The following is a 24,240-nucleotide window of genomic DNA, read 5'->3' as shown; positions in this document are numbered from 1 at the left end:
GTATGTCTATGACAGATGAGAGGGAGAGAAAGAGAGAGACGGAGAGATCCTTCCATCCCACTGCACCGACTGCTACGCTGGTCACCCACTGTCAGTGCTAACTCCTGCATCACCCCAGGTGCCAGTCAACAAGGCCTACACCATTGACTTTCCCATCATTGTATCGTCCACTCACTTGCTCTGCCCTTCTGTCCATTTCACTGAGCTGGAGCTCCCAGCAGCAACTCTAGAAGAGAAGAAGAGGCGGGGAATGGGGAATGGAGCATGCATGACTCTAGCAAGCCCCTGGATCCCAGAATCCAATGTGAAGCCCCTCATACACAGAGATGTGAAGTTAGTTGTCTCATCCAGAGTGCTGGACTTAGTCTCCAGTGCCACTGGGGCTGTTGTGGAGTGGAAGGCAGCATTAGGGAGCCTGGAAAGAGCCTCTGCTTTGGAATTAGATCCAGGCTTGGAATCCCACCTCTACCACTTACTAGGATGGGAACTTGGGAAGTTACTTAACTTTCTAAGCTTGATCTGCTTATTTGGAAAACAGGGTAACCATACCTAAGCCTTACATTGTTAGGAAGAGTAAGTGAGGGGACTGAGAAAAGCACCTGCTATATTACGGGGACCTCACTGGAGTTGTCCCCTAATGCCCATTGACTCCAACTTGAACAGCCAACAATGAGTTCTTGTACTGTTGAAAGCAAGTTCCACCTGTTTGCCTTTTAAAATCTCCAGGTGCAAAGAATCTCCTCTCCCTATACTGTGTCTTCCTTACTGTGACAATCTATTGAGCACGAAGAAAACCTGTTGGCACAACCAGGTGTGAGCTCATCTGACTCAGAAGTGTCCCAGCATCAGCACTTAAATACGAATTTGGATCCCAGGTATTTCAAACTGAGAGTATTTCTCAATAAGCTAATGTAACAGTTAACATCTATGATATCACTAGCAAAACAAACATTAAGTGAGGTTGAACGGACACAGTTTTGAAGAACTCTAAAATACTCCATAAGTAAAGGCCAGATTACGCCTTCTCAATAGTCTCAACTCTCTTGTTCCAGACACACACAGAAATCCCCTATTTATATTCCTGAAAATTTAATACTGAACACACCCCACCAACTGGGGGAGGGAGGAAAGCATCTTAATTCTACAGAGAACCATGACTATTTTTCTAAGACTGCATTTCCTTCGTGAGTTAAAAGCGTCTTTTAAATGGTTCAAACAGGTGTATGTTGAAAGGTAACGGAACAGAGAAAACCTTACCCCTTTAAAGTGGCTCCTAAGTTCATCTGATTCCAGGTCATGCATTCAAGCTGGGAGGTCATCTGGTATAAATTGTCACTGTTAGAAAAATATCCAGAGTTAGAAACAGAGAACTACAAAGAAAGACACAGTTAATAGCATTTTACCTTTTCTTTACAGTGAAAGCCTCCATGTTTTCCAAAATGACAGAATACTGTGAGTCTGAAATGATTTTCATTTCAGCCCACTGATTCCTCAAGGTCACACAGAGCAGGAAGGATGTGAGAGTAATCTGGAAGCCTTTAAAATAACCTCAGCAGAGCAAACACTGAAGTTTCTAAAAAGGTATTAAACCTTTCAGGGGAAGAGGCTAAAAGGGACTGAAACTCTTGAAAGGCAACACAGGCCGGAGAACTCAACATTAAAGTTAAAAGCCTGGAGCTGAAAGTAAAAAGATGGCAGATTAATTATTCGTGAAAAGGCCAGTAAGTTCTTTGAATCGAAAGGATATGTATCATGTGGATTATGAGGGTCCGAGAAGTCAAAGAGTGATGGCTGGTGGATGGTCTCATACTCAAGGATGTGGCAAGCAAAAGAGAAAGAATGGTAGACTATGCACAACTGAAGAAATTCGTCTCTAGAAACTGTATAATCCTGGAACAAGTCAAAAGGAGAGGGAAAAAACAAAACAAAACAAAACCCAGCCCTAAGCTCTAAGAAGGAAAATAACGGCTGATCATTTACATTAAGACCCCAAAGGAGAAAGTACACTATCACGTAAACCAACCAGAAGTTGTTCTCTCCTCTCCTCTTACATTTATCTCCTTCCTAGAAAAGCAGTACATAAATCAACTGGCAGAAATCTCCTTAATTACCAAGCTCTATGTGGAATACATTCAGTCCTGAACTGAAACGGTTAATTATGAAATTTGAGACCCAAGAGATGAATGGGCTGTCTGCGGACCCTGGGTCTAAACACATTACAGAGGAATACCTTCCCTCCACCCTCATGGCAGAAGAGAAAGAGAGAAGCTTTCAGTGTCTAACGTGCGATATCAGACCCCAAACCCAGACCGTCTCCACCTTGTCGTGGTATGCCTTCCTTGGGCAGAGGCAACACCGAATTTTAATTAAGAGAAGGTTTCATCAGGCCAGCCAAACTGGGAGCTTGTAGAGAGGTCAGGGAAATCACAGCAACTTGGGATATTTGGATGCTGTTGCTCCCTCTGGGCACAGCCCGATAAATCATGGCAAAGTCCCTTCTGCTGTTCGCGTAATCACTTGGAAAACGATCTGGAACTCCTTTGTGGTGGGCACACAGGATAAGGAGAAAATCAGATTCCAGGAGGGAATTTTACATATAAGATGTGAAGTGGCTTTAAGCTCCAAGTACGGGTCCTTTCATTAGTCAGTGTGTATCTGGAGCCCATCACTCATCCTCAGTCTGACTGGCTATTATGCTACTACAATATCCTAAAGATCAATGGAAAAAAAAAAATGATTAGTTTCTCCTGCCGCTTCTCCATTTGCAGTAGCGGCCCGTGCTGGTCTGTGCCACTACGTTTCGCAATTCCACAAATTCTTGCTGTAAGGCCGATGTAATTAATTCCTGAAGGACCCCCAATTTTTATTAGAAGTGCCAGCCCTGCTGCATTTAACACAGAAGAGTTTCTTGAACTTTCTGTGGGCTGACAGCTCATTAATAAGCATCCTCCTCCACAATCTCTACTGGTTTTTGTTCTCTTGCGCCTTTTCATCAAGCAATCCATTTATTAATCTCGCCATTAATCTCAGCCAACAGGCATTGTATTCCCCCGGCAGCTCTGTATTTTTGTCACTGATTTTTAAAAAATTGTTCACCAACTAAAATCACTCAGCTCCGGTTGACAATTTTCCTAGGCCCTATTGGGATGTGGGATCTTTCTGGAATTATTTCATCCTTGCCTAAGACGAAGACCACCATTTTCAAGAGGGCCGAGAAGGGAGATGAGGGACAGAAGTTTATGTGTATGGGTTAATGAGCACCAAATATCTAACTTTATGATTTAGGAATTTTCTCACACACTTAGGGAATAGTCCAATAGATTCGTAAGGGTCTTTATCAGGAAGTACCGTGAAGAGAAAATATTTTAAGGTCATTTTCTCAGCCCCAAAAAAGCAAAACTTTCCCAAATATACAGTCTATGTCTCACATATGTGTATCTTCCTAGCGTGTGCTTAATAAATACACTGCACAGTAGGACAGCTACTGCTTAGACAAAGCTGTTGAGTACTTGAAATATGCTAGTGCCACACACTGAAATAAGATGTGGGTTATTTTTTAAAAGATTTTATTTATTTATTTATTTATTTGAGAGAGAGAAATAGAGAGGACAAGCAGGGGCAGGGGAAGAGAAGCAGACTCCCATGGAACACAGAGAGGAACATGGGGCTTGATCCCAGGACCCTGAGATCAGGAGCTGAGCCAAAGTCTGATGCTTAACTGACTGAGCCACCTAAGCACCCCACAATTTTGACTATTTTAAAAATAGAATATTTTAAAAATTGATTTCATGGTCTTATTTTTTAAATGCAGCTACTAGCAAATTCCAAATTCCAAATTCTATATATCTATATCTATCTGTATCTATCTATCTATCTATCTGGCTTGCATGGGTTTTATTGGTCAGTACTGCTCTATAAGTTTTAGGACCTTGAGCCAATCAGTTTAGCTCTCTGTACCTCAGTTTTCTCATCCGCCAAATGGAAATCTTAATCTCCATCAGTCTAACTTTACAGGGATTTGGTAAAGCCCTAAAAGTAGCTCTTTGAAGGCTATCCAGATAATATATTTTAAATTTTCTAAAGTATCTAATTTTTCAGTGCTTTTCACACATCCTCAATATGCCCCACAACTTGGCGAGCAGGTATAGTCATGATCCCCATTTATCAGAGGATGACTGGGGCTCACAGAAGTGCCTGGCGTTGGCTTGCCTGATGCCCCCCAGCCCAGCTGCTGTACGCCTCTGAAGACATCCTGGCATCACTTGGCCTGCAAGCTCATCCTCTACCACTTAAATAGCAGTAATCATAACATAATAATAATACAGACAGGTCTGGAGGGGAAAGAGAGCATGCTCCAGGAAGCACAGTGACTTTCTGTCTCCAGAAAGTTCTAAGAGGCAAGATGCCCAAACACATCCTTTTCAGCCAACTAAGAATAGTATGCCAAGATTACAGGAAACACTTCTTGTTTTAGTGGTCCCGATAGCTCAGTTTGTGAATCCTCTTGAGGGGAGAGAAGTTGGGAAGGGCGATAGGGAAGACGGACTTGTGGAAAATCCCCAAACTACGAATCGGTTTCCTGAGTCCAGTGATAGGATCGGAGCATCATTTTAACCACATCCTGCCTTCTGCTGGCTGGGGTTCCTCAGAGGCTCAGCCACTTAGCTAGGCTGGCACAACCTCTTCATGGAAGTCAATGACAACATGGCAGTAACTGCTGTCAGGGAGGAGACAGAATGTGAACCTGAGCTAAAAATACCAGGCCCGGGCATGCTCCAGCTCTGATCTCTTTGGGCCATCAGTCCACACCTAGCTTTCATCATGAAAACCCACAGAAAGAGGCAGAGCTGGTCAGGGAATATATGGCCTCTGACAAATAAAGCATCTAATTATTAAATAACCACTGTAGGTGTCGACCACTTCATTCCCAGAGGAGATCAGATAAGCAGGTGGTTTGGCTCAAAGCAAACCACAGTGGTCACGTAGGCACTTCAGCTACTCTGTCTGTTCGGAAGTGAACTCTGAAATCGCAGACTGCCAAAATATATTCCACAAGTCATGGTATCCTTTATATTTTTAAGTAGATTTTTTTTAAGGGCCCTTGTTTCCTATGTAAGAAATGTTTGAAGTTGGAAGCAACGGAGAGAGGAAAGAAACTTCTATAACTGGGATTAATGCAAGTTGGAGTAAAATAAAAGGAAGTCAGTCCTAGCAAAAAGAGGAACTTAAAAGGAAATCGGTAGTAGATCATATAGAGTTTGTTTTGGCCTGGACTGCAGTATTATTGAGTTCTCGACCTCCACAAAAAAGAAAGGAAGGGGAAAAAAGCCCTTAGCTATTATCTGAGCTGGGACTCCCCCACTCTTCAAATGCATGTGTAATTCAAGTACATGTTCATCTCTAAGTGTGTTTACTACATTCAGCAGAACAAGGTAGAAAAGTTCATGTCGCCACTGGCACAGAGCTGTCGAACCTGGCTAAGGTTGGGGTCTTCTCTGCCAGATGGTGGCTGACTGACAAAGGAGCACTTTGGTGGAAGTAAAGAACCCCACAAGGAAAAAAGAAGAAGAAGAAGAAAGCAAGAATTAAAAAAGAAAATGCCAACCAAGAAAAATGCAGCTAGAGCTGGCATCTGTGATCAGAATTCACGATGGCCAGCTTTTGCTGCAATAGCTCTGCCCCACACCAACAGAGGGGCCCCCGTGGGTTCCCCCTACCTGATAACCAGGACGCAGACACAGAGGCTGCAGCCAGACCTCCACGCAGCCCTTCTCCTGCGTTCTTCCCTCCAAGGCGCCATGGAGGCTGCCTGTTGAGAAATTTCTGCCCAGCAGGCCATGATGAATAATTATTTTACAGTCAATCTCTTGGTATTGTTATTTCTCTCAAGCTCACCAGTTAACCAAAGAAAAACCCACTGGGGATTCAACTTCTATTAATAAACACTTGGTCAGCACAAAAGTTGCAGGAATATTTGAAACTAGATTTTTCCCCCTCCCTGGAGACAAGTCCATTTCGAGCCTTTGGTTGTGATAACACTGCCCACCCCTGGAAACCATTTCAGACTTTCTGCCTTCATGCCTACTGATGCAGGAAACAAATACCAGTATTGTCTTAAGTGAAACTTTACACCATGTAAAGTGTTCCTAGATACACAAGTGAAAAGAGGCATTCGAGATTGTCACTTTATTTTCTTGGACATGAGCCGTCGCTCTGATTCATGTCCATGTTGAAGGCCAACCTCAATGGTTGATAATGGATTTCCCGGTGACCTGGATTCCCCAGAAACTCTATGGCTGCTACGGAAGTCTCACATGAAAAACCATCCGCTGCGAAAAGCCTCCACTATCAACTGCATCGTTTGTGAATCATCAATATTCAATTAGCAATATTTCAATCAGCAGTTACTGCTTCCCAAGTGGTTTTACCCACTAAATGGCGAAAGGAAATAGGCTCATTTAAATTGGTAGCACAGTTGCTAAAGAAGGATGCGCAAACCTAATAAAAGAGCCTAAGAAAGGAAAGGACTAAAATAGCTATAAACAAACAAACAAACAAATAAATAACGTGTGGGGACTATTTTTCAAACACAGGGCACAGAACTCCTTTTCTCTCTCTCTCTCTCTTTTTTTTTAGATTTTATTTATTTATTTGAGAGAGAGATCATAAGTAGGCAGAGAGAGGAGGAAGTAGGCTCCCCGCTGAGCAGAGACCCTGATGTGGAGCTTGATCCCAGGACCCCGAGATCATGACCTGAGCTGAAGGCAGAGAGAACCCACTGAGCCACCCAGGCACCCCCAAAACTCCTTTTCAAAGTAGCTATGAGTATCAGCCCATGAACTGGGCAGAGTCAGGGATGGGGACTCCAAGGAGGTCAGCAAGCGGTGAAGTCAGAGGGGTTTGTGGAAGAAGATTCATAGGTAGTAAGCAGGGAAGGCCCCGCTAGCTCCCTGTTCTAGGTAGAAATTAGGACAAATTTGTGCTTAATGAGAGTGGATTCATTACTCTCTCCCCTCAGGAGAGTCATGTGGATTAAAGAAGTCAATACTTGGAAAGTGCCTAGAAAGCTGCCTGCATGAAGGAAGTCTATATGAGCCTTTGCTCTGCATATTTACCAGCAACAGTGCTGCTACAGACTATACACGGGGAACATTCCAGGGGAGTGAGTGGCTGGAATCCCTGCTTGATTCAGAGCACAGATAGGTTTTGAAGTCAGAGAGACTGTGGATCAAGTCCTGGTCTTGATTCTGACTCGCTGTGTGACTTAAGCCAGTTATTTTGAGTCTCTGAATCTACTTCCTCTTCAGGAGAGTGGAGATTCAAGCATCTACAAAGAACTTAGAACTAAATGAAGGAACTGAGTGAAGCACTTAGCTCAGTGGCCAGCAGCATATAGTCAGCATGCAATAAACCCTCACAGTTTACTCACTTTTCCCCCAGCTATGATCACTGGTCCCCTAGGGGCTGAAATCTGGTTTCAGAAGCCTTAGCGACCTTTCGAAGGACCTCTATCCACCTTCAAAATGGAAAGTGGCAGAGAGGATGGGAAAAACCATCCTCTATCACCTCCCATAAATTGACTGGGGACATTTTTCTATTGACTCTTGTGCCCATCTACACACAAGGGGGCACAGCCGCAACTCCTCAGATCTGTTACCTGAGAGAGAAGAGAGAATCACTGGACAGTTCCCTCCTAACAAGAAGAGAATATTGAGAATTTCCTCAAAACAAATTCACATTGCACACTGCTTATTATATATATGTGTGTATGTCTGTGTGTGTGTATATATATCTATACATCTATATCTATACATCTATATATATATCATTACCTTTATTTCATGCTGGGAAGGAAGATTAAATTCAAGATTGGAGAGACAGAAGCTTTGGAAGGGCAGTGGGGAAGAGGCTGGGCAGGCTGCCCCAGGGGGTCAAGTGCAACAAGGCAAACGAATAAAGGCAAAGCCTTTCCCAGGAGGTCCCAATTTTAGACAGAAGGGAATGGAGCCAGGGACCAAAGAAGCACCAGTGAACTCTAAAACCCAAATGTTATGCCATTCGGTGATTAAAATTTAGTCCTGTTTCCTATGCTTTTTCAAACACTGCATTCACAAAAGCATTTCAATACCCTTTCAGACTTTTTTTAAGAGTGAAAAAGAAAGGAAATGACATAACTGCGGTAGTGTCAATGCATAGAACCAATTTTAAAACATTCCTACACCTGCTCATTCATCATTATTGCAGGGGAAGTACCTGACTTGTGATTAGAAATGTTATGAATTGGGATGCCTGGGTGGCTCAGTTGGTTGGACGACTGCCTTCGGCTCAGGTCATGATCCCAGAATCCCGCATCAGGCGCCCAGCTCCATGGGGAGTCTGCTTCTCCCTCTGACTTTCTCCTCACTCATGCTCTTTCTCACTGTCTCTCTCAAATAAATAAATTTTTTAAAAAAAGAAATGTTATGAATTTAGGGGGACTGGAAACTTCAAAGACAGTACAGACTTCGAGGAAGCAAACTCTTTTCCTACAGGAGTCATAATTTCTTGCTTAGGAGTTATCGCTTCGAAATTTCCTCTAACAGAATAAAATGCTATTTTTGTGATATAAATACCAAAAAAAAAAAAAAAAACCAAGAAGGAAAAAAATTCCAATTATGTAGAAAGAAGAAAGGGTTAAGCAAATATTTCCAAAAGATGAACCTGACAAAATTGCTTTATAGAGTGGACATTCAGAAGCTGGATTACCAATGTGAGAATATTACCTATAAAATGCAATCCAAGTGACTTTTCCCACTTCCATGGCAATCACAATTTCAGCCCTTGTCAAAATCCACCACAGGGACTCAGTTGTTAAACCAGTGGCTGTGATCACTTTATCCCCACCTCCTCTTTCTAGGCTAGACCCTCTGATGGCCCCTTCTTAGTGTGGCTCTAGGCCTGGGAGAGAGGAGAGTAAGAAATGTGTGTGTGTGTCTGCGTCCCTTTGAACCAATGCCTCCCAGACTCCAAACCCCAAAGGGGTATACTAGCACACCTACACAGCACCCACTCCAGCGTCAAAGGCTTCCACTCTACCTGGGGGTAAGTCTCCAGTCAAGAACTGAAAAGGGAGGAGTGGGCCAAGGCCATCCCATGGGGGAACCATTCCAACTATACCCCCAATGGCTGTTCCAGTTACAACAATGTCACTCGGACAATGGCAGGAACAGTTCCTCAAGAAGGATGGGAATGGCCCTGCCACCACAGTTCTGATGGGAGGGACTGGGGGTGTTCACAACAGAGAATGGGTGTGGGTTCTGCGTGCTTTCCAGTGTTGGGACCCACCAAGGGGAAGCACTGAGGTGCCAAAGAACAGAACCGGAATCTAGTTCGGTCATTCTTCCGTGCTCTCTCAGCAACCTTCAAGCATTTCTTTGCTCCTTCTAGCTCAAAGAAAAAAAGAAAAGGCCAAAGGAAGGGGAAGAGGAAGGGAAGGAGAGTGATCTTGAATCCAAGATCCAATTAGATATGCCGGATTTCCCCAATCAGAAGGGAAGGCTTCTGAAGTCCGTGTTGCCTCAGGCATACAGAACTCGAGGGGCTCAACCCTGTACTTCCCCCAGATAGGAGAACCAGACCAGTACCAGGCTCAATTTCATAAGCACACCGAGACTTTGGGATGCGCAGCAGCCGGCTAGGGAGCGAAGCCTCCTTCCCCTCCTCCACCTGTGGGACTGGAGGTCCTCCAGGCGCGGCCATCCCCCCCCCCCACCCAATCTCCCAGGGCAGGCGCTTTTCCTTCCTTCATTACCTCACTACCTCCTTCCCTTGACGTCAGCCCCGGGTCCTCGAGCAGAGGGGGGAGGATGGAGATGAGTTTGGGGGCAGTCGGTATCAGGATCCCCGCAGCACCGGGGTGGGGGGCAGGGTTGGAATATGAGGTAATGCTCGCCCAGTCCCCCGCCTCAAAGGCCGAGAGCCGCCACTTCCCTCCGCCCGCCCCACCTTCCAGCCCCGCGCGCGCCGGTGTGTGCACCAGTTACTAGGCAACCCTATCGGAGAAGCGGGATGCCGGCCAAGTTCACCCAAAGTTGAAGAATAAATTTGGGGGAGAGAAGGTGGAGGGTGGAGCGAGAGCCGGGAGAACGCACAAGGGACAGGGCGGGGGAAAGCTTGGAAGGAAAAGAGGCTGGTCTTCTGCCTCCCTGGAACGGGATGGAGGACCGACGCGGGCTGGAGCAGCGTCCCCGGAGGCCACCGCGGCGACCCGACTGAGGTCCTGCCCGCAGTCCGGGTCCGCTGCCGGCGCGGGGCCTGGCCCTGGGAACCACGCCCACCGGGTGCCGCGGCGGCCGCAGACCCGGGAGCACAGGGGTGGGGAGCAGGCTGTGGTGCCAGCGTACGCGCCCTCGAATTACTCCCCGGGAAGGCCGCCGGTGTGTCCAGTGGGCGAGGAGAGGTCTGAGAAGTGAGAAGAACGGAGTGGGAGTGGACTCCATGTCTAATCTTTGGTCCGGAGGAAGCTAAGGGCTCCTTAAGGAGCGCTTAAAAAAATAACTTCTCCAAGCTCCACTGTTCTCTAGTTCAAACAGTAACCGCCCTCGTTTATATTCAAAACAAGAACGCCAGGAGACGAGGAAACCTACTTCTTTCAAATCAGGAGATCTGCTTAAATTTGCTTTAAGTAGCTAAACGCGTCCTTTGCCTCCAGGACCCCGCACGCCCGCGGTCGGGGCTGCCCGCGTCGGACGTTCCTGCCGTTTCGCGCGCCCTCTCCGGGGTCCCGGGGACCCAGACACCGTGCGGAGCGCTTTCCTACCTGCTGTACGGCGTCCTCAGCAGCAGGGCCTGGCTGCCAGTGCAGCTGTCGGTAGGGGTGTGGCAGCCATAGACTGGGGGCGGCACGGAGTACTGCTGCTCGCCTGCGGAGAGCCGAGGAGAGCCGAGTGAGCGCGCCGCAAGGGATCCGGGTGCGAGTCGGTTGGGGACGCGGACGCGGGCAGGGTCCGGGACAGACAGCATCCCCAGCCAGGCTCGGAGACGAAGCTGGGGGTCATGAGCCTGGACGCCAGGGCATGCCCACAGAGGGCGTCCAGATCGTGAGGAGTTAATCTGCTTCTTACTTCACATTGCCTTAGCGCTTACTTCCTAGTACACCGAAAAGACCTTCGAGACATTCGTAGACTTGAGTAGAGCGGTCACCAACATACTGCGGGTGGGGGCAAAACTCAACCTTTTCTTCTCAATTGGGTGAGACTGGGCTGATTATTTCTAAAAATCCCTTCTCTCAAAATTTGCCGTGGGATTCCGGGGATTGGCACGAAAAAAGGGGAGAAGGACCGCACATCCTTCCCGCCTGCTTACCCAGAGAGCCCTGCTGGCCCATGGGGTCCTCGTGCTTGAAAGAGTGGTTGGGGAACTGCGCCGCGTGGTGCGAGGGCGTGTGACCGTAGCTGGGCGTCCCGTCGAAGGTGACCGTGCTGTAACCTGAGAGCGCGGCGGAGAGAAGCACAGCGTCAGCGGAGGGGTGGGGGGCAGGTCGGTGGGTCTACGAGACCTGAACTGGGGTCGAGGAGACCCGGGGCCCCCGAACAAGAAACCCCAGCGGAGGAAGATGCCACCCCACCCGCCTCCAGAACTTTCTCGGCGGGAAGCCGGGCCCAACCGCAAAGGTGTGACCTCGGGGCCAACGCGCCGCCCTTTCCCAAGTAAAACCGTGACCTCCCTGCCGTTTCCCGATTCAGGTACGCCCCTCGTCTCCCACGGTGTCTGCAGCTCCTGAACCGAACCTCAGGCAAGTGAAGTATGAAAACTGCCAACTGCTCGCCAGAGAAAGTTCTTCACCTCCAAAAACAAACACTGTGGCTCTTGCTCGGGGGCAGCGCGGGCGAGCGAAATGAATCTGTTCAGCTGACCCCGCGCTGACTCGGAGCCGTAAATCAGGGGACCGCGCACCAACTTTCATTAATTACTCGGAGCCAGTTAAACGGCATGGGCCTTAGATGGAAAGAGTCATTACTGAGTAATGTTATCTGAGGCTGCGCGACCCTAACACCACGACATCTAAGGCCCTCAGGAAAGCTGGTGAGGATTAAAAGAAAGGGGCCCTTTCCGTTGGGCCCGCGGGCATCGGCCCTATGCCCTCCTTCTACCCCTCTCGGATGCAATTCGCATCCCGTGCGTTCTTACTCTGACCACCATCGTAGGGTTCCTCGCGCCTCAGAAAAGGAAGCTGCCTGTTTTAGAGTGTACCTGACACTGTAGCTCCCTTTCCCTCCCGGGCAGCGCAGGGGTCCCCCAGTTTCCCTACAGTGCAACCAAGGGCAACATCGACTTCTTCCCCAATTCTCTAAAGGCTGAGTAACAGAATGTGGTGTCTTGATTGAAAAACGTGGTCTCGCGGGGCCACTGGGTGGCTCAGTCCTTAAATGGCTGCATTCGACTCAGTGATGATCCCAGGGTCCTGGGATTGAGCCCTGGGTCGGGCTCCTTGCTCAGCAGGAAGTCAGCTTCTCCCTCTCTCTCTGTCCCTCCCCTTGCTTGTGTTCTCTCTCTCCCCCTCTCTGTCAAATAAATAAATAAACAAATAAAATCTTTATTAAAAAAAAGAAAGAAAAATCTAGTCTCCTTTTGTGGTTATTATTAAATTGCTTGAAACAGCTTCTGGAAAACTGTTGCCACCGCTGGCGGGAAAGCATCCTCCAACTATGATACAAGTCAGTCCCAGGGCCCTGAACGGAATGGTGGGATTCTCTCCTTCTATGCGCAGGCCCCAGAGTCTCTGGCCTGAGGTCCAGGCCCAGGGGCAAATGAGATCCGCCCTGTTGCTCACTTAGGCTTACAGGAGGGCGGGTGCGGATCCATCCCCCGCACATTCTCCCAAACCCCTCCCAGCCATTGCCCTGGATCTCGAAACTCCACTCAATTTTTGGGAGTGGGATGGGCCAAACACCCACACTTTTGCCCCAGGCATGACATACGGTCTGCAACAGGTGTTTGTGAAGACTTAGGGTGGACAGAACTAGAAGGCCACTACCCCATCATTGAAACATACCCCCAAAACAAAAACAAAACCGGAGCTTCTCCTGCCCACTCTGGGCAGTGAGGTGTGTCTGAGTGGGAGACAGGGTCAAGGCAGGTCCTAATAACCAGATCGTACCAGGCAGGCAAAATCTCACGCACTGCTTGGGACCACAGGCTGACAATTAAGAAACCACCAACTTTTGTAACTTCCATGACCCCAAAGTCCTACATCTCTCGCCCGCTAAGTAGGCAAAGATCACCCCCCCACACACCCCTGTCCCATTAGCTATCAGGCCTGGGTGAGCTGGGCTTCCTTCTGGGAGAGAAGGCACGGCCCTCTTTGAGGCCTACCTGTCAGCTTACAAACGAAATGTGGCTCTCAGTACCCAATTCTGCAGAGAGAAAGCTGAATTTTGAAAAGACGCGTTTTTTTGTTTTTTTTTGTTTGTTTGTTTGTTTTTTAAATAGAAGAAACAGAAACCACAAAGAAATTGTCTCTAGACAAACCCTTCTCCATTCCTAGGCAGATGGGTAGGCAGTGGCCTGGAGCACGTGCTGTCCTTGGAGGCGGGCTCTGCAACTGTAGGGTTGCGGGCTGCAGCTCCCCAACCCGCCCCGATGCCTCCGCGCCCCGCAAGGCTCCCAAGGGCCCCTCCCAGACAGGTCACCCAGACCGGGTGTGGGGAGGCGGGGTAGGGGCCAGCCTCCAACCCCTCCCTCACGACCCCCGTGTTGAAAGCGCCTGCGGAGGGGACAGAGGGCTCTTTTAATTAGAAACTTATCGGGCTGATTAGATCACGCTGTCCTGGGACCTCTCGCTGGGCCAGGGGCGGAGAGCGCGGGGGCGAGGGCCTAGGGAGGAACTTTTGCGGGCAAAAAGGGGCAGCGTGTTCAAAGACTTTTTATACAGGCCTTCAAGGGAGAGGGCCTAAGCGTCCAAGGTAGCGCTTTTCCCACGGTTAGTCTCTGCCTGGGAAGGGAGTGCAACCTTGACCGCGCGGAGAGGCGAGACACGCTCTGCGCCTCCCTCCCCCGCGCGCCGCAGCGGAGGAACCCGGGAACAGCCTGGCCCGGCCTGGCTTCCTAAGAGCTAGACGGTAAAGTGGACAGCAGGCTGTCAGGGCGAGGGGCGGAAGGCTGAAAATGATGACTCCATTGCCGCGGCAGAATAAGGACAAATCTGTCCCCTAACGAAATACCCTCTCCAACGTGACCCAAAGGGGGGCACCCTTCGCCCTTGGGTACAGCTGGTCTCTACACTTGATTCTAGGGTGACCTGGTGATACCAAGGCCACCTCCTGCACGGATTCTGAGCCCCCTCCAGCTGAGGGAATCAGAGGCTGACCAACAAGCAATCGTTTGGGGTTTTTTGGGTTTTTCCCCCCTCCTTCAATTCATTAAGTCTGGGACTACCCAAGTCTTCACCCCAATTCTGCCCTGACAAACCATCTAAACAAACCTCACACACAGACTGCTGTTGGTTCAGTGCCCCTCCAACAGGGAGAAGGAAATCCATCTCAACAGAAGGACCAAGATCCCTGGAAAAGGAGGTAGAAATAGCCTAGTATGGTCTGCGTGTGAGTCCCAGCTGTGCCTCAGAGCGACCTGTTACACACCTAATCTCTTAGAGCCTAGATTTTCTCATCCAGAAATAAGGGAGTCCTCCAATGTCAGACTCCATGCACTCCAATATGCAAACATGCACACTGCCTTAATGCTTCATCGCCAGTGCCTTGTACAGAGTAGATTCTCAATAAATGTTTGCTGAATTAATGTTTGGAAGTTTAGGACACCACCTATCCTGTTTAAGAAATGGAAAAGGGAGGGGGTGGCATGATGCCTGGTGGTGCCAACTGTCCTCTCCTGTGGGCCAAGGTTAGGCTGCTTTGCCTAGGGACAAGCTCTCTGCTGGAACTTGGTCTGGAGTCTGTTGATGGCCATTCCCATACTCTGGGGAAGGAGCTGATGCTTGCTTCCCCCAACACAAGCCTCCTGCTAGATTGCATTCCTGGGGGAGCCACAGGAATCCCAGAAGTCAAGAGAATTAATCCAGAAATCTCCAGGCCTTCGGGTTGCCAAGGCTAGGACTGAAGCTGGAGCAGCTCCTGACACCTCACCCCAACCCCCAGCTGCCCAATAATCCCAACAGCCAGGCGAGCATGACCCACTTACATTTTCAGTGCAAGAAAAAAGTAAACCCACAGAAGAGAACTGCCTTACAGGTTGTGGCACTGTGTCTGGAGCTGGCTTTCCACTGAGCTTTTCCCCAGGATGGGGATGAGAACTCCTTCACCTGCTATCCCTGGTCCCCAACTCCCAAGCCTTTTATTTCTTTGGCAACCAACCCCATGCTGAACTGATGGGATCCTAGGCACCAGAACTCCCTATAGAAGAGACCCAAACAAAGTGAGAGAGCCCAGATTCCAAAAATCCCCCCAGAACCTAGATGGACTCAAATAAATGCTAACAGCACAGTAGTATTTTGAAGCCTCAGAAACAGACCAAATGGCGTCTCCGGGCCTCCAAAGAGCACACATCCACACTCAGATTCACTCACGTCCCACACCTGCCTGCCTGTCTTGCTGTTTCTGGTTCAGCCAATTTTAGATGGTCTGCTGCCTTTGGAATGTAGAGCCCCAAGCCAGGGGAAAGTTGGGCTTCTGCTCCAGTGGCATAGAACTTCAGGCGGGGGCCAACACCCAAGTTGCTCACCTCAGCTCTCCTCTTACAGATGGGGAAACTGAGAACTGGAGATTTATAAAAGGTAACAACAGCCTGCTAATCAGAGGTGACACTCAGAGAACACAAGCCTCTGAATCAACACTGAGTTATTCCAACATCCCTTGAGTGGAAAACACTAACTTCCATGTAGCAAACACCCAGAATGGAGCCCCCCCCCCCGGGAGGGGGGTGCTGCTTGAGGTTCCTCCACATACCGCAGACCTCGAGTTCCCTAAAGGAAGAGGGGAGAGTGGTTTCGATTTCACTGGGGCTTCTGGTGAGCCAGGTGCTGCAGGCTGGGTTTAGCTAGGGACCACCTGAAGATACTCATTTAGAAGCTGTTGGCACTGACCATGGACCAGAAGCCCTGAGCCCTTCTGCGCTTGCGGAGCCGTGGCACCTCCCGAAAACTGTACATGCTCTGTTCTCCCGGCCCACGCATCCCAGAAACATCCTAGTCCCGTAGGTCCGCGGGAAATTTTGCTCCAGCAAAATCATCCGCCATGGCGTTTGTAAGACATTTCCTAAAATAAGGAATGAACTCTCAAAAGAGCACAGAAGTCCAATTAGTATCAAATTGGAAAACAAACTACAAGGGCCCAGCCTGATTGGCTCTGCGCTAGTTCCTGAGAAACGTTAAGTAGGTGTGCGGGAGCCAGGGCGGGATGGGGACGCTACTGGCTGAGTCCCTCGATGTACACTGAAGTCGGCAAATAAACCGGTCCTGTTCTGACCCCCCTGTCTTGCAAAAATCAGCTGAGCTCCGAGTTTAACGACAAAAAGGCACCAAGGCGCGCTGAAAGGAAGGCCCATGCTTGGGCCTCGTTCCACCGCCTCTCGGAGGACCCGGTCCCACACAGCTTGGAACAGGATAAACAGAGTTCTCTTCCAGCCCTGGAGCTCTCACGGACGCCGCCTGAGCTTGAACCCAGGAGACATTCGCTTTTATACTACCAGACGCGAACACGGACATGGTTTCAGGAAAGCCACGGTTTAGCTGCTAGCCCGTGCATGTACTCGTTCCTTGTTCCGTGATACTTATATAGGAGGTCTAATGCGTGCCATCGCCGTGAAGGCTGGAGCGGCTCCTGACATTTCCGCGCGGGGTAGGAACACGGGCTGCTCACCCGGTGCTGGTCCCACAGTGTGAAAGCTACAAAGGTCCAGTGCCTAATAACAGTCCCGTGGTGCCTTGAGCCACAGAGCACCTTTCTGAGACAGAGCCAGACACTGCACCGGTTCCCCCATCCGACTCCCACGGAGACTAGCAGTCCTGGAATCTCCTGGGGTCCGAGGGGCCCCAGATGACCTCCCGGCTCATGCGAACCAGTCCGGCTCCTGGCTCTGCAGGATGTCAGGGGCCTCAGCCGGCACGTACTCCCTCTCCCTGGCCTCCTCTCCCCAAGCCGCTGCTTCCGCTACCCTCACGGTCTGGGGTGGGGGTGAGGGGCAGCCGGTTAAGAGCCGGGGTCAGGGAAGGGATAGGACAGGGGAATGCTAGAGCGCGGCGACAGCCCCGGCGCCACCCCGCGTGTAGAGGGCGCTCCCCCGGCCCGCTTACCCTGGTTGCGGATAGCGGGCTGGCTCTCGAGGCAGCTGGGTAGGTAGGGCGCGTTGGGGAACATCCTGGCCTGACCGGAGGACGCCTGGCTGGGCGGAGGAGGACCGAAGGGACCGTAGCGACAGGCTCCAGCTGTGCCGGTGAACTGGCCGGAGAAATGCACGGTGAAGGCGCTCAAGCACTGCTCCTCGTGCGGCTCCGCGCCGCCCCAGCTCGGCTCCTGTTTGATGAAGGAGTGAGGCGGCGGCGGCGGCGGGGGTGGCGGCGGGGCCGGCGGCGGCGCAGGACCGCCCAGCGAACCGTAAGCCGAGGCGCCCGGGGGTGCAAAATCCAGCACCGGCGCCCACTGCGCGGCGCCGCTCACGGGCAGGGCGCAGCCACCGCCGCCACCCAGCGAGGGTACCGCCGGCAGCAGCGCATTCAGGTCCCGAACATCAGAGCCCATTTGCTGCGGCTCAGCCCCGGATGCCCCGCGGCTCCTTCGGCCTTGCAGACGCTCAGCGCTGTACTCGGCCGCACCTAACTTGGCCCAGAGGCCTCCTGGGTCCCGGAGCCCCGGCTGCTCGGGGTGCTGAAGGCACCCAGACCCTGAGCGGAGCGACTGTGAAGATGCCGGCTCTGGGGCACACGTGGAAGCTGGCTCCTGCGGCAGGAGGAAGTCCAGGATCGCGGCAAGGAGGCGGCGGGGCCCCGGCTCCTGGGCTGCGGTCCCGGCTCTGGGTGGGTGGGTGAGTGAGTGAGTGAGTGGGAGGGCGGGTGGGAAGGGGGGAGCGCACAGACGGCCGGGTTGCGGAGAACCCCCGGGTGTGGGCGCTGCCTTGAACTCCTTACCCCAGCTGCCTGGCTGCCCCCAGCTTCCCAAAGCTCAAATAAGAGGGGCTGGCGGCGGGGGAGGAGGAGGAGCCAGGAGCCTTGGCCGCTCCATTCACACCGCTGCCTAAGCCGGGCCAGGCAGCGCGCGCTGCACGGTGGGGGCGCCCTCGCCGCGGGGGTGGGGGGCGGGCCTGGAGAGAGCGTACCTCTGGGAGAAACCCTCCTCTCCTACCCGCCACGCGCTCTCAGCCGGCCTACGGGACGCAGCCCTCCCCCCACCTCCCCTTCTCGGCCTTCGCAAGTGTGGGCGCCTCGGGGCACTGGCGAGTCTCTCCAGGTGAGCAGCGAATGTCCCCACTGCATCACTGAGTGTGTGTGTGTTGGTGGGGATGACGGGGGAGGGGGGTGTTAATCTCAGAGGGCGGGTTCAAGGGAGGGGCAGGTGAGCCCCGCGAGGGCGGGAACTTCAGGAAAGCACTGAAAACTTTCCAGAGCTTCAGAGAGGCCAATTCCTTTACTCAGAGCCCGAAAGTCCAGCTCCTGCTTCTTGTGCCGCCGGGCAGGAGTGGTGGCCGTACTCTCAGGTTCACTGGGGTGGGGGTGACACTTTATGGGTTTCAGAGGCCACGCGCAAGGTGAACGTGGGTGACCTGGGGGGCGCGGTGCTTCAGCTGTGATAAAAGGCATATTTCGATCGTCTGGTAGTTGGTTACTGGATGAGGTTTGTGCCCAGACGAGGGCAGTTGTCGCCTGCCTAAAAACTGGTGTCAGCGGCACTTAATCTCCTTTCCTAGTGAGGGGCATTTAACTCTAATTCGGTGAAGCCGGGAAAGCCTTTAGGGGAACACCCAGAGCTTGCACGCGTTCTGACCGGAGAATCCTGGAGCCCAGTATGGAGGCTGAGAGGTGAGGAGGATTCCAAGTCCAAGTCCCCCGTGGAGAGGTTGTCTCCTGCAGCCAATCCCACCGCTCTTGGCCTCCGCTCACGGTGGAGGATACCATTCTGGATAAGCAGTGACTGATGAGCGGACGCGAACCAGTTAGGAGGACCACGAGGGAAAGCCCTTAGTGGCCCACGGTCCAGGGCAGTGTTCTCACCGTAGGGAGTTCCGAGTGCTGAACTTCGCCACATCAGACTCCTCTCTTCACTTAGTTACTCTGTGGGAGCCCCGCGCACCTCAGGGAGGGTGTTTGAGGTTTTGTTTCGGTTTTTGCCTCTTCCACAGTAGTCAGCATTTAAGGGGATGCGGATCCTAGGCAAGGAGAAGCGCTGGGAATCCGGGTTGGAGTGCGTTTCGGGGCTCGTGGGAACGCCCAGGAGGCAGCAGCGACGGCGCAGCCTGGAACCGCCAGGAGCGCGGGCGGGCAGCAGCCGGTGGCCGCCAGGCCTCTTACTCCAGGCTGGCCGCGGAAGGGCGCGCACCTCTCCACCAAGCCCTTGCGAAGCGACAACCATGGTAGTTGCAGTTTTACAAAGAAACGGAACGTTTTAAAAGCCGTGGCATGCTCTTCATTTTCTTGCGCTTTGGTTTTAGTTAACTTGGACTTGCGCTGAGTAAATGAAGTGGACCTGAGTTCTGGCTGCGAACCCAAGGCTCAGAGTCTACACGCCAAACAAAATTCCCTCCTCTTGGGGTCGCTCGTCCTAAAGGCGCAGGAGACGGTGAGGGCAAAGGTCGGGAACGCTCGCTACCCGCTGGTTCCCCCGGCCACCTAGAGGTCCTGCCCCTCTCTGCGCTACTTTGGTGCATGACTGTGCTTGTCTCCACTCAGAAGTTTTATCTTTTCTTTAAAGAACTGAAAAGGTTCTGGAGGCCAGCTCCTTCTCCCCCGACACTCTGTGAGCTGCCCACTACTCTCCCGCAAGTGCAGTCTGGAAACCTGCAGCGGGGCTGGAGAGCTGGGCAGAGGGCATGCGCCTGTGGTCCCTCTGGTGCAGAAAGGCCCCGGGAGACGAAACTTCTCAGGCCAAGCTGCCCCTAGAACTCCGGAGACCCCTGTCTCACACCCACCACTTTTATTTCGACGTCGAAGTAGTTTTTCTTAACTAGGATTCACTCAAGCGCCACGAGGGAAGGAGAGACCTTTACAAAAAGTCAGGGATTTTTATTTGCCAACGAAAAGGTCGAGATTGTTTCTTTTTTATACTCTTCTGCAAAGTTTTGGGGGTCTTGGAGGGGGTGACTTGAACGTGAGCTTTTGTGGTTTTGAATCCCAGATAGGGCAGAAGTGCTTAATTTTGCGTTTTTAAAAAAGTTTTTGTTCAGGGGGTGGGGTGGGGTGGAGTGAGAAGAAAGGGGGGCCGAGAAAATTCAGGACTTTTCTTCCCTCCGCCATTTGTTGCCTGAGAAGCCCAGAGGGAGGTAGAGCAGTAGTGTGATCCCCGCTTCAATCCTGGCTTGCCTCCTGGCTCCGGCACGGCAGTCCGAAACGGTGGGAGGAGTTCCCTGCAACCCGCGGGGCCGGGAAGTAAGTGCTGCGCGTCCGCCGCCGCTCGAAGTCGGAGGGCCTCGCGGGAGAGGAGGTCTCCGAACTACCCCACCCATCCCCATCCCCGGAAGCCCAGGAGCCCCCAGGCCCAACGCTGGGAAACTGGCACACTGAGGTCCCCCTTTTCCCCTTGAATAATCTATTCTGCGGGAGCTCGGCGGTTATAAGAGCAGACGCGCCCACTAAGCTGGCCTCGGCGCCCCCTCAGCCCGCCTGGCGGAGGGACAGAGTATCTGGCCGGGAGGAACTCTGCCCGCCTCGGCAGGTGGGCGCTCTCCCGCACCTCCGTAGCTCGAGGCCCAGGGAAATGAGCGCGGCGTAGACCTGGCCGCTCCCTTCTCCGATCCACCTTTCCGCTCCCGTCAGCACTGAGACTTAAGGCACAGAGGATTGTGTCTGAATCACCATTTGGCAGGAATGGAAATACAACTCCCCGTCTGCAGAGAAGGAAACTGAGGCCCAGGCAGAGAGAGGAAAGGCAGCTGTAGAGCGCGGTGGTTAAGAGGATGGAATTGTTAGGCAGAGAATAGAATCTCAGGTCCGCCGGGTAACAGCTGTGTAACCCTAGAGGACTTCCATAGTGTCTCTGAGCCTCAGTTTCCTTATTGATGAGATGGGGTAGTGCAATACTAACGTCCACTTCGTGGAGTCGTGGGGATTAGACCAGAGAATAGTGTTGGTTTCACGCATTCGATAAACGTTACAAACGTTGTCACTATTACTAAGGATCCATGGCAAAATAGTGCCCAAGCCGAGGTGGAACCCAGATCTCTCGACGTCTAGCTCAGTCAGGTCTTTATCCTCCTCCCTTTCTGCCTCTGTAGAGCTAATGGAATGGGTTGTAAAGAAGGGAGGGAGAGAGGGACACTGAAAACCCATGTGGCTCGGATACATTGGCAAAAGTCATCCTGGCCTGGAAGGTGCTTAATTATTGGGAGATCAAAAATCAACGCTGAGTGGTAGAGGGTCCTGAGGACCTCTAACCCCCGCCCCCCTCCGCCCCTTTGACCCCGGGGCTGTCAACTGCCTCTGACCAAGAGCCGAGCCGGCCCTGCAGCCGCGGTCCCAGGGAGCGGCTCGTACTCCCAGGCTGCGCTCCGGGCGTCACCCCGCGGCCGCCGACAACTGAATAAACACTCAAAGCACTGCGATCTGTCAAGGGCTGGGGCCGGAGACGCAGAAGAGGAGTGGCTGCACCACCAGCCGCCCAGGAGGAACTGGCGCTCCATTAGCACCTCGGGCAGGGGCTAAAGCCCCGAGCTCCACACGCAGGACTAGCAGCCCAACCGCTACTCCTCCCCTCCCTGCCCACTCCAACTCTTGGGGATCTGCTTACCCCCGGCATCTCCGTAGGCGCTTAGCAGGTTTCCAGCCCCGTGCTGGCAGTAGAAACCCCAGCTTCATTTCTTTAAATTAAAAAAAAAAAAAAAAAAAAAAGTAAGCGAGGGACTTTTGTTAGAGAGTACCCCTCGCCTTTGTCCCCCACACCCTGGCTTTCTCTGCTCATTTGAAAAGTAACTCTATTTTTTTTTTTTTTTTTTGGAACAACCTTTCGTCTACAGTACAAACTCCGTTCTCTGACCCAGTTTGGGGGTTCAGGACCGGTGAGCGCCGCCGCCTAGGCGCTGCAAAATTTCCCCCTCTCCCCCAGCCTGCAGTTCCTGGACCGGCCAGAGTTACCCGTCTATTCTGATGCCACCGCGAGTTGGTCCCCAAGCTCCAAGAGAGTCCCCGTTGAAAGGATTCCGCAGCGCTGCCTCTATTATTATACCGTAAATCTTTTTAAATTCTGGAACTAATTATATAGAGGATATGTCTCAATTTGTTCTGCATTAATGCCACAGTGGGGATGGAGGCCGGGCCGTGGCCAGAGCAGATACGTAGGCCCATGAAATTGATGAACTGAGAGTTGCTCCCAGTCCTAAGCGCACCATCTGGAATTCCAGTCTGAGGTTACAATTAGAACTCCTGACCCCGGATTCAACTTTGCAAACAACAGGGGAAAAAATGGGGGAAAAAAAGAAAAGAAAAGAAAAGAAAAAAATCCAACTTATATTCTGCACCTGTAAAAAAAAAAAAAAAAAAAAAATCCCCACACAATCTTAAAATCTTTCCATCTCAGAAGATTCTTTCCAAGTATTCTTTGTGGGTTTTTTTTTAACCTATAAAAGATAATGGACTATATTTTATAGACTGGATTTTATCTTATCCCTTTCCCTCTCCTGACTGCACTCAGTTTAACAGTTGTCAGTTTTTTTTCTTTTTTCTTAAGGGTTGGATTTAATTATATGGGACCAAAATATTCCTTAGTAAATTAGCTTGCTAAATATTCTGTCATTATGCTATTCTGCGTTTGAGAAACAGCTTAATTACGGAAATCTATCTGGATCTAGGAACTTCTTTTTCACTGTTGCTCCAGCGTAACTGTAATCAGGGATTTTATTTGTGTTACAATTTTATTTGTGTTCTAAATCGGTTAGGCCAAATTCTTCCTTCTTTCTTTAGTAACACACGGCTTTATTTTCCTCTCACTTTGACCCTCTGAAGAAAACGAAGGACCAGGCAGTGCTGGGGAAATCTGTTAAATTTATTAGCATAAATGCTTAGACAAAACGAGATATAAATCATTCAGATGTATTAAGCCATAAAGTATCCCAATGAAGTCAGTGCCTCACAGGGGTCCTGGTGTATAAATGTTCATATAAAACAAGTTATCAGTATTATCTTTCATACTGAATATGTGTTGTAAAAATATCCAAACGTTGGGTTAAGAATATGGGGGCAACGGCTGTGCAGGAAGGGTAGCAATTTGGTGGCTCAGAAAGCATGACAGAAGACCATTCTCAAAATGCAGTAGACAATTTTTTTGAAGAAAAGTATGCAAGATATATTTGATGAGAAGTAAAGAAATAAGGAAAGAAGAAATGAATGGAGAGCAAGACACTGCTTTCTGTAGAACACCTTTTTTCCTCTAAAAAAAGGTCAATTTAGCTTCAAAAAAAAATCTAGTCAGAAAAGGCACTGGCTCTTCACACAGATAACGGATGAGCCATTAGTGGAGAGCCACCTGGGCCTCCGTCTGCGAACCCGGATATGCAGCTGGTCGGCAGAAGGATGTGAATTCACTGGAGGTGGACAGGGAGAAGAGGGGTGGGGGAATGAGGAAGGGGAGTTGCCAGAATTCCTAGCAGAGGTTGACCAAGACAAAAAATCAGACAAAATGTTTAAGGAGCAAGGGCTCTCAAAACTCATAATCACAGCTCTCTGTAAACCTTGGCAAACCAAAGCATTCTTTGCCTTTTAGAAATGACTGTTCCAAAGCCTTTTTTTTTTTTTTTTCTCTCTCTCTTTCTCTCTCCCTCTCTCTCATCTCTCTCTCTCTCTCTCTCTTTAATCAAGGAGTTTACCAGAGAAAGGGAATCTCCCTTTTCTTCATCAGGGACATCGTCCGCTTTGGGGGTTGGTGGGTTCATTCACCATTGGGGTAACCATTTATCAGGCAATTTCTTGGTGCCAAGTGTTGTGGCAGGGACTGAAATCCAGCCGCAGGAGGACAAGCTCCACCCTGCTCTCACGGAGCTTGCATTCCAGCTGGAATGACAGACAAATTACAAGCAAACAAGTTGGATACTTTCAGCTAGGGGTAACTGCTA

The 24,240-nt window shown here is 50.8% G+C and overlaps 1 protein-coding gene and 1 long non-coding RNA gene across 4 annotated transcripts in view; one reads left to right on the top strand and one right to left on the bottom strand.

Annotated features, from left to right (window-relative positions):
- The window catches only part of WT1 (WT1 transcription factor), a 48,535-nt gene extending 30,389 nt beyond the window's left edge, over positions 1 to 18,146 (bottom strand). For 2 of the 3 annotated variants that reach the window (XM_004755922.3, XM_013057961.2), the window contains exons 1-5: positions 17,285 to 18,146; positions 11,344 to 11,466; positions 10,799 to 10,901; positions 1,258 to 1,335; positions 176 to 226 (exon numbers count right to left, since the gene is read on the bottom strand). In XM_004755922.3, coding sequence (XP_004755979.1) covers positions 176 to 226; positions 1,258 to 1,335; positions 10,799 to 10,901; positions 11,344 to 11,466; positions 17,285 to 17,729 — 800 coding nt within the window. In that variant the 5' untranslated portion in view covers positions 17,730 to 18,146. The remainder of the gene's footprint in view (positions 1 to 175; positions 227 to 1,257; positions 1,336 to 10,798; positions 10,902 to 11,343; positions 11,467 to 17,284) is intronic. The other variant, XM_013057962.2, reaches the window with a different exon arrangement.
- The window catches only part of LOC106006139, a 69,534-nt gene continuing 63,437 nt past the window's right edge, over positions 18,144 to 24,240 (top strand). The window contains exon 1 of the long non-coding RNA XR_006602257.1: positions 18,144 to 18,434. This is a non-coding gene — a long non-coding RNA (uncharacterized LOC106006139). The remainder of the gene's footprint in view (positions 18,435 to 24,240) is intronic.

This window comes from Mustela putorius, unplaced genomic scaffold (genome assembly GCF_011764305.1).
Source record: "Mustela putorius furo isolate JIRA1106 unplaced genomic scaffold, ASM1176430v1.1 tig00003859_pilon_pilon_pilon, whole genome shotgun sequence".
Lineage (NCBI taxonomy): Eukaryota > Metazoa > Chordata > Mammalia > Carnivora > Mustelidae > Mustela > Mustela putorius.
The sequence above is the reverse complement of the archived record's forward strand: the minus strand, read 5'-3'. Positions and strand labels throughout refer to the sequence as shown.